The sequence below is a fragment of the Sorex fumeus genome, unplaced genomic scaffold, assembly GCF_029834395.1.
Source record: "Sorex fumeus unplaced genomic scaffold, SorFum_2.1 ptg000024l, whole genome shotgun sequence".
NCBI lineage: Eukaryota > Metazoa > Chordata > Mammalia > Eulipotyphla > Soricidae > Sorex > Sorex fumeus.
The window spans coordinates 55,679,938-55,696,386 of record NW_026606081.1 but is presented as its reverse complement, the minus strand read 5'-3'; the positions used below and the strand labels follow the sequence as shown (position 1 = coordinate 55,696,386).

Sequence of the window (16,449 nt, the reverse complement as noted above, 5' to 3'; positions counted from 1 at the left end):
CATTCTGAGGCTTGAAAACACTTTGACATGGACCCTCCGTGGGGCACTGCTGCCCGATAAAGCCTCCTCCTGCCTATGCCTTCTGACTCTAAGGCTGTCATGTGCCAGGACACTGAGGAAGCTCCTTTGTAAAGGGCACAAGTTCCTGTTGCTTGACAAGAGTCATTGTTATCCCATGGGCCTTCCATACAGGTCCTCATCACTCAGATCCAAACCGTGCCTCTCTTCTTCGCCTTTAAAAGGCCGCTTTGGATTCAAAGATAGGAAGCAGCAAGGCTTGCTGGTGGCATCAGTGGTAATAGCGGGAAAGGTGGCAGCCATGTGCCCATCAGCTGATGTCTATGCAACCTCGCATGCTCCTGCTGATGGTCTCTGCAGTGCCTGGGAGCCAGGCACCCAAACACGGTGATACACCTAGAGCGCACTAAGCACAAAGGGACAGCCACCAGCTCACACTGTCTCATTACATCCTCCCCATGCAGAGGAGACGCTCCTGTGGGGACAGATGGCAGGCTGTGGGGATTTGGTTTGGGGGAGCCTGGGGAAGGATGGGCCTGTGCTTCTTTGAGGACTGACATAAATATCCAAAAGGTCGAGTTTAGAGACCTTTCACCAACTCTGACTATACTGAAGATGAACAACTTTTGAAACCGGCAGATTTTATGATTGACTACAAAGATGTTTCCAGAACACTTCGGTGATTTGGGCCTGATTTTCTCATTATACAAAAGGCCATCCCCCAGTTTCAGGTCCCAAAATAGTTCTTTAAGTTCTGAAAACGGAGCTGGGTAGACCTGAACAGATGGAGCGGTGGGGAGGCTCTGACACGGGCTTTGTGCAAAGACCTCATGCCTTCCATGGCCTGCTGTGGCTGAGAGTGACTGGCTCTGCACTCCCTGCCCAGTGCATCATGTCCAGTAGCCACAAGGTCCTAGGTTCCACCCCTGAGACCCGCTAATTCTGGGTCTGATCAAGCTTTCCTCTTGTGCACTGGAGAAGCTGGCATTTGGGTTTTGTTGTGATGTTGGCTTCAGATGGTGGAAGAACCAGGGATGGGGACAGGGCAGCACTTGGGAACCAAGACATGGACACCCACGCTGCCTCTGGTTCTGGTCTCCAGCCTTAGATCAGGCCTATACAGGCCAGGACAAAGGGCGGGAAGGAAAGGAAAGGGAGAAATCACAGCCCGCTTGAATCAGACGGTTTTAAGGAGAGATCTGAGTGCCCTTGGGTTTCTGTACAGGCAGATTGGCCCCAGGTCTAGGTGCATAGAGCCCCAACTGTTAGCAGTCTGTTCTTATGGGACTGGGGAACAGTCACCCTCAAAGGCCTCTGGCTTAAGGTGTTCACATGGGGATGTGGAGGTAGCTTAGAGGGCAGGGGCATAGACTCGTGTGAGAATCCCTGTGTGTTCTGCACCACAGTGTCCCCCAAGCACTGAGCCAGAAGTCAACCCACACTGCTGGGTGTGGCCCAAACTAAGCAAAAAACAAGATGTTCAAGCAGGCAATAAGGCCAGGAGCAGGGATTTCCATGGGGGTGAGCTGCATCATGGGAAAAAACAAAGATGCCCCTGTCCCGCCCCATCGGATGGACCTGTGCCTCCCCCGCCTCTGGTGTTTGTGGGCAGCGATGCTGCTTCTGTGTCTTCCTCTGCTGTGGTGGCCTGAGCCAAAGAGCATTAGAAATAAGATGCTCTCCCAAGATTGTGGTCTCACTGATTCTTTCTCCTTAAATCCTAGTCATTGAGTCCAAAACCCTGCATGGCAGCCGTGGCGAGTACAGCTTCCCTCGCGCCGGAACGTTCGTGGTGGAGAACAGCACAGTGGAGTTCCAGCGTGGCCCGGAGAGGCAGACGTTCAGAGTCCCGGGACCACTCAATGCTGACTTCATCTTTAAGGCAGGGCCTGCGCCTAAGCGGAACATGTAGGGGGTTCCATGAGCCACCCCCATGTTCAGCACCGCTCCCTCAGTCCCTGTTGTAAAGGTGGTGCCTGACGTGTTCTTCTCACTCACACCCCTGCTGAGAAGGGGCTTGGTCCTTCCAGCAGACCCATGGTGGCTATGACTGGGGCCTTTCCCACTTTCCACTGGCATCTCTCTGACAGTTTTAAGGCATCTCTCCTTGGTCTTCTGCTCCCTTCCCAGAGAAAGCTTTTCAGCACCCCTAGAAATGACCCTTCTTTAAGGGGATCAACGACTGAAGACAAAAGCCCCTTGCCTCCAACTGCACCCAGGGCTGCCAACTGCCCCGGGTTCCCCTAAAGGGCCATGTGTTGGGATAGTGTCTGGACACAGACATCAGGGTCAAATGCTGTGTATCCTGAGGAAGTCCTAGCAGTACCCAGGAGAGTAGCTGCCACCTGTTCCCCAGGACCTTACCCTCCAGGGATGATCTGGCACTGCCTTGTAGGGCAGGGGCGATGCAGATGGGTAAGATGACAAATACCTGAGAAAAGAAAAAGGGTATTTCACTGGGTGATTTTGTGCTGTTCCTATTCAGAGATATTCCATTTCAGGTTTGTTTTTTGAAAGTGTGTCATTCTTCTCTTCCCCACACTACCAACCTGTGTTGATTTACCATCAGTGTACAGTGTTTTTGAATTTCAGGAGTTTCCTGTCTCTTTGTGTGTCTGTGACATGTGTCCTCCAAAACCCCATCAAGACCTCTGATGATTCCCAGCCCACCTCCATCTTTCCTGCAGCCACTCGAGTTTTCACAGGGTCCAGGAATTTCTTGCTTTTGCTAGTTCGTGTGTCAGTTGTTTGCGTTCTGCATGTGAGTGAGGTTGTGGGAAACTGTCTTTCAAGCCTCAAGTCATTCATTTAGCACGAGCACTTCAGGTGCCCTGTCCTGTGTCCCATGTCCAGAGAGCATCTCTGCATACCCTGGCGGGCTCCACCCCATGCATGGCCCAGCTGCTCTGCCAAGCTTCTGTGCACAGAATGTGCAGTCAGCCGCCTTACTCGGAGTTCCCCTGTCCAGACAGTTGTCTGTAATGGAGTTTTCTATATATTTCTGGATAATATGGAATTCCACTTTTCAGATTTTCACAAATTTATCTTGTTTTGGGACCCACACCTGGTGGTATTCAGGGCCTACTCCTGACTCATGCAGGGCTTCATGCTAAGTGAAATAAGTCACTGAGAAAGGCAAAAACTCTTGGACTCGTGTCTGTGTAAGTCAGAATAAATCCACAACCCTGGCTCATAGAGACAGGACAAGTGGTGCTGCCTGTGTGTGGGGAGGAACGGGAAGGTTCGGAGCCCATAGCTGAGCAGTCTCCTGGTTGGTTGTCCCACCCAGGTCCACTACTGTCCTTGTCTGCTGACTGGGGACCTCTGAGGTCTGCAGATAAGGGTCCGGGGGCTGCGCGGAGATCCAACACTGGTTGTCCCGTGAAGCTCTGTCCTGGCTCACCCTCTGCAGGCCCGACACGTGGCAGCCCGGGACAGCGTTGTCCAGTTCTTCTTCTACCAGCCTATCAGCCATCAGTGGCGACAGACCGACTTCTTCCCCTGCACGGCCACATGTGGTGGAGGTGAGCAGGTGTGGAAGTGACATGGACAGGCAACGCTGGACTGGTGGGGAACAGCAGGGCAGGTGCTGGCCCAGAACATTTAGGCATTGGATGGTGCACAGAGCGCTGGCCAAAGGCCACTTCCCTTCCTTCTTGAAATTCCACCGGAGACTTAGAAAGTGCTGGCCTGCCACAGGTGGATGTACAGGGGGTGGGTGGGGTGTTTGGTGGCAGAAAGTGGACATGGGGGGCTCAGGAATGCTGTGGAGGGGAATAGACACAGAAGGATCAAGAGCTGCAGCCAGGAAATGGGGGAGGGAAGGGGGCTCAGGACTCTGAGGACAGACAGCGGGGCTAGGACTGGACATGGAAGAAGGAGGAAGGATTTAGGACCCCAAGGATGGGCAGCAAGGGTGGGAGTGGAGATATGGGTGCACTGGATAGTGACCTGAGAAGGTGGGTCAGAGTCAGGACAAACCCAGCCAGGCTTCGGCCTCGTGACATCTTGCAGGTCTCAGAGAAGGCATTTCTGGAGTGGGCAGAGTTGAAAGAGGGGTGAGGCTGGGGACCTGGCAGGGCTGTGCCACAGGGAAGCATGGCAGGTAGCCTCTGCAGCGGGATAGTGCACAGTTGAATTCACTATCTCTGATTGCACCCCAGGCTACCAGCTCAACTCTGCAGAGTGCGTGGACGTGCGCCTGGGACGGGTGGTCCCCGATCATTATTGCCACTACTATCCGGAGAATGTGAAGCCCAAGCCCAAGCTAAGGGAGTGCAGCATGGAGCCATGCCCATCCAGGTGGGGGCCCTGGGTGCAGGTGGTAGCCAGGGGGGTCCTTCCACCCCCTGCAGTGCCCAGCAGCAGGGGGCATTGCTGCCTTGAGCTCACGTCCTGCCTCCTTCCATAACAGTGACGGCTTTAAGGAGATCAGGCCTTATGACCACTTTCAGCCCCTGCCCCGGTGAGTCTTGTCACCCCCTTAGTTCTGCTGTGGGCCAGGAGACTGGTGTGGGGGTGTCTGCCGGCACCTCATGGGAGGGTCCAGCCACTGAAGCCACAGGACCCCTTTCTACCTGGGGCTCTTGCCGGTTTGGCACCTGCCAATCACTCAGCATTCCTGGGGATCCCAGAACCTCACAGTGAGGGCTGGGGAACGCCATGAACCCTGACTGAGCGGAGGGCCCCGCTGAGCAGTGATGCCCTCTCCATGTCCTCTCAAGCTGGGAGCACAACCCCTGGACCTCGTGCTCAGCCTCCTGTGGCGGTGGCATCCAGAGACGCAGCTTTGTGTGTGTGGAGGAGTCGGTGCAGGGCACTGTCCTGCAGGTGGAAGAGTGGAAGTGCATGTACGCACCCCGGCCCCATGTTCTGCAGACCTGCAACCTCTTCCACTGTCCCCGCTGGGCTGCCATGGACTGGTCACAGGTAAGGTGAGCCGCCACACAGCCCAGTGGCCTGGAGCAGCAGGTGTGTTTGAGAACCTCTTCCTGGCCCCAAATTTGGTTAGGCAGTAGGGGACAAGAGGGAGCCCTGGCATCGACACACGTGGGGTGCTTAGGGTCAGGGCATTCCATGAAGCTGAGTCTGAAGTGTCTTGGTTTTTGTTTCTCTTGTAGCTTTCTTGGCAGGGGGCTACCATATGTTACTCAGGGGGCCTTGGGGACCGCTCCTGGTGGCACTGAGTCAGCCTGGCTGTATAGTGACTCAATCTCAACAGTTTAGGACTCAGGGACCATGCTGGGGATGGAACTTGGGGCCTTGAGCTGCAAGGCATGTGCTTCAGCCCATTGAGTGCCCCCATTCCATGACCCTTTCCTATTCCCCTTGACTTCCTAGAATGGTATAAGCCAGGACCTCAGGGTACATTCCTGTAGGTGACCAGGCAGAGATACCAGGCGTGGAGGTGTGCTGTTCCCTGGGCAGGGGTCACAGGGTCAGGGGCGTGTTCATCTGAAGGGATCAGGGAAGGGCATATGGAGTTCTGAAGGGGGATTTGTGTAAGCCCTAAGGGAACTACTGCCTGCCTTGTATCTCCTATGCTGGGAGGTGTGAGAGGCGACATACCCCTAAAGGGCCTTTGGTCCATTCCTGCCCTTCCTTTTATGTGTAGGCTGGCACATCTAAATGTTTTAATCAGAAGTTTAAATGAGTGGTATCAAACGATGTTATTCCTAACAAGTGGTGAACAGTGACGATTCTTCTGAATCACAGGGTTGGAGCCTTTTATAGAACGTGTCCAAGGGAGTGGAGGTGTCACAGTGATTTGTGTCCTTTGCTTTGGTTCCTTTATTTTAACTTGTCCTTTGGGGGGCGAAACCACTCGTCAGTGCCTTACTCCTGGTTCTGTGCTCAGGGATAACTCCTGGCTGCACTTGGAGGACCATATGGTGCCAGAGATTGAACCCAGACCAGCTGCATACAGGACCAGATCCCTGCCCATTGTACTATCTCCCCAGTTCCTGCTGCTTTTCCTTTTTAAAAAAGAGCACACAAAAAAGGCCTTCTGAAGCACTGTTCGATTTTTTTTCTCTCTCATTTTGTTTTGTTTTTGAGTCACATCCAGCAGTGCTCGGGGTTTACTCCTGGATCTGTACTCAGGGGTCAGTTGTGGAAGTACCCAAGTTGAGTACCCGAGTCGGCTGCATGCACTACTACCTCCTGTCTAGTTCAATCTCTTCTCCCCATAAACATAGTTTGTGGGCCCTGCATAGTTCAATGTCTTCTACCCACAAACATTTATCCTACTAGATAGTGTAGTTTCTATGTCCCAACATCTTTTAGCGATTATAGAATTCTACCTTTCTCCAAAAAATACCTAAAGTATTGAAATGAATATGTAATTCCCTGTGGCCACAAGGCTCTAAGCATGAAAAATGCTCCTTGATATGGTTATTATTAAATTTCTCAGTACACAATCAAAACAACCCAAATATTTTTTTCAGATTTCAGTGGCTTGAAAGGTCAGTGCTCATTTAAACCAGTTTCTAGAAGCAGATTGAATGCTTCCTTGTGTGGTGAGTCTCGGGGGTCTCTAGCACCCTCATCTTCTGCTCCTGCTAACTCCTTCGCCAGCACATCCAGGCTGGCAGAGCTGGCTCCCACAGCAATAGAGACAGGAGAGTTTGTCCAAGTGAGGCCTCTTGATTCTGTGAACTCTAAACAACTCACAGGATCAAAATCCCACTGCCAGACCCAGTGCCAGCACTGAGCCTGAGACATGGGACCTTTCCCATTTGTCCCTGATCACTCAGTCACCACAGTCACCGTGATGTTTCGTGCATGTCTTTGTAATAAGTCATTTGAACCACATTCACATTGGGACTGGAACATTGTGATGAACAACATCCTTGCCTCATCAGCACCACACATTCATTGTCCCAGTGGTAAGTAGTTTGTCTGCTTCATGGTGTCACAGTCCCATCATTACTCTTGTCATTGTCATAGCTCAGCCACTCACCAGACTATTCACACCGTCTCCAGAGTTGCATCTGCCTGTCCTCTGGTCATTGCTCATCTCTGAGGATGAATAGGATTTGTTTGGCGTGGCTGCACCCAACAGTGCTTGGGGCTACTCGCAGACTCTCTCCTAGGGGTGTTTGGGGAATGTTGTGCTGAGCGTGGAACCTGGGGCCTGCCATGAGCCAGGCAGCTGTTCTGCCCCAAGACCCCAGAACATTAGCCTGGTCCTCATCTGATGACAGAGTAACTGTGTTCCCCTCCGCAGGGAGAGTGATGCCCAAGCAGGGTGCAGGAATGCGCTCACAAGTCTCCTTCCCTCCCACCAGTGCACGGTGACCTGCGGCCGTGGGCTCCGCTACAGAGTGGTCCTGTGCCTTGACCACCGGGGCGAGCACGTGGGTGGCTGCAACCCACAGCTGAAGTTGCACATCAAGGAGGAGTGTGTGGTCCCTGTCCCGTGCCACAAGCCCAGAGGTGCGTGCATGAGGTCCAGCCCCTCCAGTCATATGACCGTTCCCCCGCTGAACCCACCTTCTGGGCCCCTTTCTCCATAGAGAAAGGCCCGGTGGAAGCGAGCCTGCCGTGGCTGAAGCAGGCTCATGAGCTAGAGGAGAGGGGACGAGCATCTGAGGAGCCCACGTGAGTCGCTCTGAGCACCTGGTTGAGGTTGGTCTTGTCCTCCTTGGGGTCCAGCAGTGCCTTTCACATCCAGATGTCCTGCTAGCTCATGTCTTTATGGCAGAGTCCCTGGTCGTGCATAGAAAGAACCCATGAGAAGCATGGGAAGGAGGGAGGCTGTTAGTATGGGGGGTTGGGGGGTCCTGGGTCCTGATTGACATGGGGCATAATCTCACATGTTCCTTCAAGTCCACTTACCTGAGACCTACCAGGGTGGAGAGCTGGCCAGAGAGCAGCTGCAATCCAGGGACAGAGAGACAGGGTCACTGGGACCCAGAGCCACTGCCCCAAGTGCAGAAGACTTTCAGCTCTGAATCTTGGAGCTGAAGCCATCAGCGGGGACAACACTTGCCTTGTACCCATCTGACTGGCACTGCATAGAGTTCCCCAAAGACAGAGCTGGGAATGATCCTAGAGCACAGAACCCAGAATAATCCCTGAGCACAAAGCTAGGAATGACCCCTGAGCACAGAGCCAGGAGGAATCCCTGAGCACAGAGCCAGGAGGGATCCCTGAGCACAGAACCAGGAGTGCTCCCTGAGCACAGAGCTAGGAGTGAGCCCTGAGCACAGAGCCAGGAGGGATCCCTGAGCACAGAGCCAGGAGTGAGCCCTGAGCACTGCTGGGTATGGCCCCCAAACCAGAGCAGAACCCCAGTGTCTGTGCCATGCTCCAGTGGTCACGTGCACCCACCCTGCCCTGCAGGCTCATCGCCGAGCCCTGGTCCCCTTGCAGCACCACGTGCGGTCCGGGCATCCAGCTCCGGGAGGTGCGGTGCCTCGTGTTCCTTACCTTCACACAGACGGAGACGGAGCTGCCTGCCAATGAGTGCCAGGGCCCCACACTGCCCACCCAGCGGCCCTGCCTCCTCCAAGCCTGTGCACAGAGCCCCACCGCCCGCCAGCCACCCTCTCCCCTCGCCCATGATGGCCAGACAGCCTACGACTGGGAGTACGCCGGCTTCACCCCCTGCACCGCCACCTGTCGGGGAGGTAGCCGACCGCGTGGGGGGCTGGCGGGGTTGCCCACACGAGCGTGGGCGTGTCAAGGGCCTCATTCTGCTGAAGCGAATGGGAACACTGTGGCTTCTTTCCCGGGCAGCCTCCCGGGCCTGGTGCTTGTGCTTGCCCTTCCCACAGTGCAAAACTCTCAGTCCCTGGGGTGTTCTCCCCACCCAACCCCCAGGCCACCAGGAAGCCATTGCCGTGTGCCTGCATGTTCAGACGCAGAGGGTCGTCAACGAGTCCCTGTGTGACAGGGCCCACCGGCCCCCAGCCATGAGCCAGTCGTGCAACACAGAGCCCTGCCCACCCAGGTGGGTGCTCACTCATGCCAGTGCATGCGTGCTGGGGAGCTGCTGGGAAGGGCATTTGTGCAAGACACGCCCTAGCAGAGACCTGTCTGGGGTCAAGCCAGGAGGAGCCATGTGTGCTTCTCAGCGGCCTCATTGTTCCTTCCTCCCCTCCTCCCTTCCCCTCCCCTCTTCCCGCCTCCTCCCACCCCTTCACTCCCCTTCTCTCCCTATTCCTCCTTTCCCGACCCTTCCCCACCCTTCCTTACCCTACCCCTCCTTTCTTCTCCCCTCTTGTCCCCACCCCTCCTTCTCCCCTGCTGTCCCCACCCCTCCTCTCTCCTCTCCTTTTCCCATCCCTCCTCTTCCCCTCCTCTCCCGACCCCTTGTCTGCTTTCCTCTTCCCAACCCTTCCCTTTTCTCTCCTTTCTTCTCCTCTTTCTGTCCCTCCCCTCCCTACCCCTCCTCTTTCCTTCTCCCTCCTCCCCTCCCCTACTCTCACACAGGTGGCATTCAGGCCCATGGGGGCCCTGCTCAGCTAGCTGTGGGGTGGGCATCCAGACCCGAGAGGTTCAGTGCCTACACCCTGGGGAGTCCCCAGCCCCACCCCAGGACTGCCCAGAGGAGAAGCCTCATGGCTTGCAAGCCTGCAGCCAGTTCCCCTGCCCCCCCAGCTGGCATGTCGAGGACTGGCAGCAGGTAGGCCAGCCAGCACCCCCACGTAGCAGACAGTGGCAGGGGCCGCACCCCAGCAACTTCACCATGGCCTTGCCCCTCTCAGTGCTCCAGGACGTGTGGGGGTGGCACCCAGTGGCGGAGGGTCACCTGCAGGCAGCTGCTCACAGACGGTAGCTTCAGGAGCCTCTCAGACGAGTTGTGCCCAGCGCCCAAGGCCTCGTCCCACAAGTCCTGTGCCAGGACTGACTGTCCACCTCAGCTCACCACAGGCCGCTGGTCACAGGTGAGGCCCTTGCAGCAGCTGCTCCTTCAGATCAGCCTCTGAAGCCTGCCTGCAGAGGGCAGGGGCACAGGAGGACCTGCAGGGTTCCTCATTCATTCTGGGGAGGGTAGGAAAGTGGGCCACAGCCTGCTCTCGCCTGGTTCCATGGGACCCCTCTTGGCTCGTGCCCCCAGACTCGTCCACTGCAGCCCTGGCTGCTGCCCTTCTGAGGCACCCCCTTTGCAGTGCTCCGTGAGCTGTGGCCAGGGGACTCAGCGCAGGAAGCAGGTGTGCCAGAGGCTGACAGCTGGGGGCCGGCGTGTGCCTGCCAGCAAGCAGATGTGCGGGGCCCATGCAGGGCTCCCACTCGTGCGTACCTGCTGGATGTCAGCCTGCCCCGGTAAGCAGCCCCACATACCATCTGTCCTCACACCCACAGGTGACACCCAGAGTAGATCATGTGGGATCTAGGATGATGACATTGATCAGGTGTCGGGGAGAACCCACGCATGTTCAATCCTAAGGGTGTTGTAACCTCACGGGGCTCAGCTGCCAGGGTGCCCGAGAGCTGGGCCGTGTCCGAGCTGGGGGGCCTGGTTTGTGCAGGGCCCCACGTGATTCCTGAGCACTGAGCATGCTCTGTCTCCGCGTTTCCACAGCGGACGGAGCCCAGAAGCACGTGGTGGCTCGGCCTCAGAAGCTGCCACCGGCTGCGCTGGTCACTGACCTCCTCCTCCCTCCTCCCCGCAGTGGTGCAGGCAGAGCTCGGGGGGCAGCGCCCTGAGATCCTCGGCGTGCGCAGGGTTTACATTCAGACCCGGGCACAGCCGCGCATCACCCTGACAGTGGGCAGCAGAGCCTACCTGTGGCCCAACACTTCCGTGGTCATCCGGTGCCCCGTGCGCCACTTCCAGAGACTGCAGGTCCGGTGGGAGAAGGACGGCCGCTGTCTGCACAGCTCCCCACGCCTGGTCATCACCAAGTCAGGTGCCCTGAAGCTGCGCCGCCTCACCGCTCCCGATATCGGCACCTACCACTGCATCGCGGGCTCTGTTCGGGACTCTGTCATCCTCAAGCTCATTGGGACAGACAACCGGCTCCTCCTGCCCCCGGCAGTCAGAGAGCAGAGTGGAGGCTCTCCCACTCTGGAGAGCATGGACCACCAGGCAGACCCCCTGGGAGCCACACGCCATAAAATGAGAGCCAGCCAAAAGGTGCTTCAGTCAGTCAAGGGCCAGGCTGACCAGCAGCCTTCCCGGGACGCGCTGTTGGGCCCCTGTGGGGGCACCGGCAGCTTCTGGGAACTGCAGCAGCTAGACGGGGCTGCACAACTTGGATCATACAGTATGGATGTGGGCCAGTTCGAGGAGCTAGTTCGGAATATGAGCCAGCTCATGGGCACAGGGGAAGCAGGTGATGACCTGGCGTCTCAGCTCATCTACCAGCTGGTGACCAGCCTTGCAGCTGTGCCCCAGCAGGAAGACACACCCCCACACCCAGTCATGGAAAGCATAGGCAAACCCACCCTCCAACCTCAGGGACCCACTCTCATGCGTTCCAGCCAGGTGCCCTCGGTGTCACTGAACCAGACAGTCAACATCAGGATTGGAGACACAGCGTATGTGACACCCAGGACCACAGTTGTCAACATCCTGTGTGAGCTGCTCACCCCCATGGAGGCCACATTCATGTGGACTAAGAATGGGGCTCCTGTCCAGCCCTCTGACAGGTGAGCAGGCCCCCAGGCACCCTGGAACACCTTCAGCAGGTGAGTGGGATTTTATACGTCCTGGAACACCTTCCACTGCCTCTCAGGCTCCCCACAGCATCTTCTGCTGTTCCAGGGAAGGTAGCGCAGAAACACGGGATAGTCTTCTCCCCTCACTGCGTCCCCAAGGACCAAGGTGGCCACAGCCCTCAGAAGCCCTTTCTGAAGGGCATTTTAGAAATGAAATCAGTGACAGGCCATTCATGACAGAATCATGGGGATACCCCGCAGGGCGGGTGGGGGCACAACTGTGGGGTGGAGTTGTGCAGTCACAAGAACATCTGAGTCCACCATTAGTGGCCCTGGAAGAAACAGATACATTATGTGAATGTGTTCTCTGAATGTGTTCTCTGGCTGTTCTAGAATAATCTGGGATGGAATGGGGAAAATCCAGATACGGAACCCAACAAAGAAAGAAGGAGGGCTTTATGGATGCTCAGTGTCCAGCCATCTGGGTTCCGACACAGAAGGTTCTCTGGTGCTGTTCGCAGGTACCCCAGGGTGATGCACAAAGCCTGGTGGGTGCGGGATTCCACGTGCAGCTTGGGGGCCACAGTTCCTCAACTGCAGCAGCTTCAGTCACCCGATGCCACCTTAGTGGCATTTGGAAACAGCCTTACTTGCTCTCTTTGTTGTCTGCCCATTCATCATCTAGTCAGCCCTCCACCTACTACATATGCCTCCCCCATCCATCTGTCCATCCCTCCATCTTTCCATTTGTTTATTCATTCGCCAATTTATATATCCATTCAGGCATTCATTCTTCCATCCCTCTATCCTGTCCATCCCTCCATCATCCCTCCATCCATCTGTCTATCCATCCATCCATCTGTCTGTCCATACATTTATCATCCATTCCTCTATCCATCTGTCCATCCCTCTGTCCATTTAATCCATCCATCCATTCATCCATTCATTTTCCCTCCCTCTCTCCATCCCTTCCTCCATCCATCCATCCCTCTCTCCCTGCATCTTTGCCTCCAGCCACCAACCATCCATTTATTCACCATCTGTTTGTTCCTCTGTCCACCAGTTGTGTCTTCAGGCAGTGTCCCTGTGAACTTCCAGGTGCTCTGATGGACACAGAGAGATCCAGGACAGTGTCCTCTGCTCTCATGAGCTCAGCACAGTCTCCAGAATCATCCTCAGAGCTCTTCACCAAGGGGAAGAAGTGAAGATAGAATCATCCCTAGAGCTTTGTCCAGGGGCAGAAGCAGGAATGTAATGCAGTTTCCTGTCCCCTTCTCTTCTAGAGGCCCCTGCCATCCTATCTGTGGAAAGAGTGGTTACTGTGCCTGAGCATAGCCACCTGTCAGTCGTAGTTGGAGGTGTCATAGAAGCCGCTTTGGGAGCCAATTTGATGATCCACTGTCCTACAGATGGTGAGTGTGGTCTCCTGCAGGTTGCCACATGGCTCTGATGGTGGCAGAGATGCTGCTGGCATTGGGCTCCCCAGCCCTTTGCCTGGCAGGCTTCTTTTCTGCTTCGAGCGCACTCGAGTAGAGCTGCAGGCTGAACCCATTGCAGCATCTTGGTTCCCACGAGGCTGAGCTGCGCATTCATGCAGGTGTAGAAAGGTTCCAGACTGCTGGTCTAGTAGACAGTGGAGGGGCTGAACCATGCTGTAAATATACTAACTAGCCATTGCAGTGGGTGAATTTTATGATGTGTGAATTACATTTCAGTAAGCCCTTATAAAAATATCAATAAATTTTGCTGTGTTAAAGGTTTGGCAATTCCCCCCCAAAGTTAAAGAAATGACCCCCATTCCAGTGATAGGTATCCATGAGATGATTGAAAACACATGTTCAAACAGAAACTCGTTTGAATGCTCCAAACTGTCGTTCACAAAGGCCAAAGTGCGGGAATGATGCAGAGGACCCCCAGCTGATGAAGAGGTAGACAAAGTGTGTTCTCTGCACACTTGGGTATTTTTCAGCAATAGACAGAACCATGGGCCTAATATAGATGTGGTCAGGGTCGAGTGCAGAACCTGGAGCCAGTACCACTGAGGAAGTGGGTCAGAGACCTGAAAACTAAAGAGACGGGGACAACAGTGGCCAGGAGAAGGCGAGTGGAAAGCAAAGTCTGGTCCAGGTTGGCCATGTGCACAGAAACTGCCTTCCCCACTGTCCTTTAGCTCTGGCCTTCTTCCTTCTTGTTCTGGAATCAGCCTCTTGTCCAGACAATCTTCATAAACCAGTCCTGCCTCTGGGGCTCATGGATGCCCTGCAGAGGAGAGTATGGCTGGGGGGTGCAAAGGACTTTGGGGGCTTGTTTCCAAAGCCCCTTTGAGCCGGTGACCAGTGGCAGGGACTTGCTCCCCTTGGATCTGCCATTCTCTGGCTCTTGGGCAACCTGCTGGCTGGCATCTGTCACATGAGTCTCTGGCCTGTCCCCAAGGCACTTAACTTTGTCTTGTTCATTTTTATTTCATAGGTGTCCCTGCACCCCATGTGACCTGGGTGAAGGCAGGAGGAGGGCGTTTGAGTGACGGTGACTCTTCACTTCTCAATGCGTCCCTGCGGCTGTACAACATCGGCCTCCACGATGAGGGTACCTATGTCTGTACAGCCACCAATGCCCTGGGGGAGGCAACGGCCCACACTGAACTACGCCTGCAGGGTGAGTGTGAGTGGATCTGCAGCAAAGGGGCAGTGTCAGCCCTGACCTGAGTCACTGCCCACAACCCCACAAGCTGGCTCTGGGTCTCTCTCTCTCTGGGTCCTGCATCCTCTCTGCCTGGGAACCACCCTGGGCCTCTTCATCTCTCGGAGTCCAGGCGCCTCCACTTCTACTTCCATACCTACCAGTCCTCTTCCCTCCACCCTTCCAGCTGTGAGTGCCCAGTTCCTCCCTGCAGCCCAGCACATGTGTGCACATATTCCTATGTGCTCCTGCACAGGCATGCTTTCACACAAGTATCCCACACAAATTCATGTTTGTGTGCATAGATGGACACAGGTACATGCTTACATATGCACACTCATGTATGCCATACACATCTTAGTGCACACACATGAACACACGTTTATGCACGCTCACATGTATGTTTGTACACATGCATGTGTGTGCTTAATGCATGCACACCCACATATATGGACAAGTTTGCATGCACACTCACATGTATGCCACACATGCATTTTGTACACATACATGGATACATGAGTATGTTTATGCACACACTTGTGTGTGCAGTCAGATGCACACATGAAGTATATATGCCTATGCATATGCATTAACATGAATACTTGTACACATGCAAACCATATGTAATATTCATATCATAAGCATGCATAATGCATTTATGCATATGGCATGTATAAGCATGCTCATAAACACATATAAGAAACGCAGCTCGTGACTTATATAAGCAACACATATAAGCATGTATGAGTACAGTTATACACGGGCACCCAGCACATGACATGTATAAGCATGTATATGTATACACAGGCACCCAGCACAAGACATGTACGAGCATGCGTATGTATGTATGTATATATACATACATGTACACATTATCTACTTCTTACTCTGGAGAACCAGGTAGGCTACTAAAAGTATCCTGCCCCCACGGTGGAGTCTGGCAAACTCTCCGTGGTGTATTCATTATGCCCAAAACCAGTAACAATGATGGGTCTCATTCTCCTGACCCTGAAAGAGCCTCAAATGTGGCGTTTTCTAAAATCTTAGGGCTAGGATGAAGGACATGTTATTGGTACCTGCTGGAGGAAATCGATGACCAACAGGATGACAGTGATACAGTGACAGTATACATGGGCACCCCAGCACATAATGTGTATAAGCATGTGCATATGCCTGTGTATATGGATACCTGGCACATGACACATATCAGCATATACATGTATACATGGACACCTAAGAACATTGCATATAAACGTGTACATGGGCACCCCAGCTAATGACACGTAGAAGCATGTGCATGTAAACGGACACCCCAACTCAATGTATGTAGGCATATGTGTGTATATGAGCCCTCAGCTCATGACTTGTAGAAGCATATGCATATATGTGGGCACCCCAATTCATGACACATACAAGCATGTGCATGTACACGGACACCCCAGCTTGAGACTTGTATAAGCACATGCATGTACACGGGCACCTCAGCTCATGACTTGTATGAGCATGTGCATATCCGTGAGCATCCCAGCTGATAACACATGGAAGTATGTGCATGGACACGGACACCCCAGCTCGTGATTTATATAAGTGTGGTCATGTGCATGGCCACCCCAGCTTGCGACACATCTAAGCATATACATGTACACTGACACCTGAGTTCGTGAGTTGTATAAGCATGCACATGTACATGGGCACCACAGCTTGTGACTTGTTTAAGTGTGCACATGTGCATGGGTACCCTCAGCTTTTGACATGGATAAGCATGTGCATATACGTTGGCACCCCAGCTTGTGACTTTTTTAAGCATGTGTATGTACATGGGCTCTCCCTATGCTTCTCAGCCGGCATAGGGAGAAGTGACCACGGCCCCACTGTGCCCGCTCCTCTCATGCAGCCCTGCGCAACTGTCCAGCCAGATTCTCCACCACCACACACACACCTACCCCCACCCCTGCCCTCTCTGTCCCTCTAGCCCTGTCTAGAGTCTGCTTGATGCACTTTCCACCTCGGTGGTAAGGCTGTGAGCCCTGGAGTGGCAAGGACACCCACTGTTGGCACAGGGACTGACTGATTCCATCCGAGAACACCCCACCCCACGTGTACCCCAAACCAGGGCCTACTGTGTGGCTGGCACAAGCTCGC

At 54.4% G+C, this 16,449-nt stretch overlaps 1 protein-coding gene across 3 annotated transcripts in view; it reads left to right on the top strand.

The window, feature by feature from the left end:
• Positions 1-16,449, top strand: part of ADAMTSL3 (ADAMTS like 3) — a 48,163-nt gene that overhangs the window by 25,296 nt on the left and 6,418 nt on the right. For 2 of the 3 annotated variants that reach the window (XM_056113952.1, XM_056113950.1), the window contains 16 exons: positions 1,743-1,900; positions 3,431-3,542; positions 4,182-4,320; positions 4,433-4,483; positions 4,743-4,947; positions 7,308-7,455; positions 7,536-7,620; positions 8,365-8,651; positions 8,845-8,974; positions 9,457-9,649; positions 9,732-9,911; positions 10,137-10,290; positions 10,641-11,619; positions 12,022-12,149; positions 12,912-13,040; positions 14,098-14,283. In XM_056113952.1, the coding sequence (XP_055969927.1) occupies positions 1,743-1,900; positions 3,431-3,542; positions 4,182-4,320; positions 4,433-4,483; positions 4,743-4,947; positions 7,308-7,455; positions 7,536-7,620; positions 8,365-8,651; positions 8,845-8,974; positions 9,457-9,649; positions 9,732-9,911; positions 10,137-10,290; positions 10,641-11,619; positions 12,022-12,149; positions 12,912-13,040; positions 14,098-14,283 (3,264 nt within the window). The remainder of the gene's footprint in view (positions 1-1,742; positions 1,901-3,430; positions 3,543-4,181; positions 4,321-4,432; positions 4,484-4,742; positions 4,948-7,307; positions 7,456-7,535; positions 7,621-8,364; positions 8,652-8,844; positions 8,975-9,456; positions 9,650-9,731; positions 9,912-10,136; positions 10,291-10,640; positions 11,620-12,021; positions 12,150-12,911; positions 13,041-14,097; positions 14,284-16,449) is intronic. The other variant, XM_056113951.1, reaches the window with a different exon arrangement.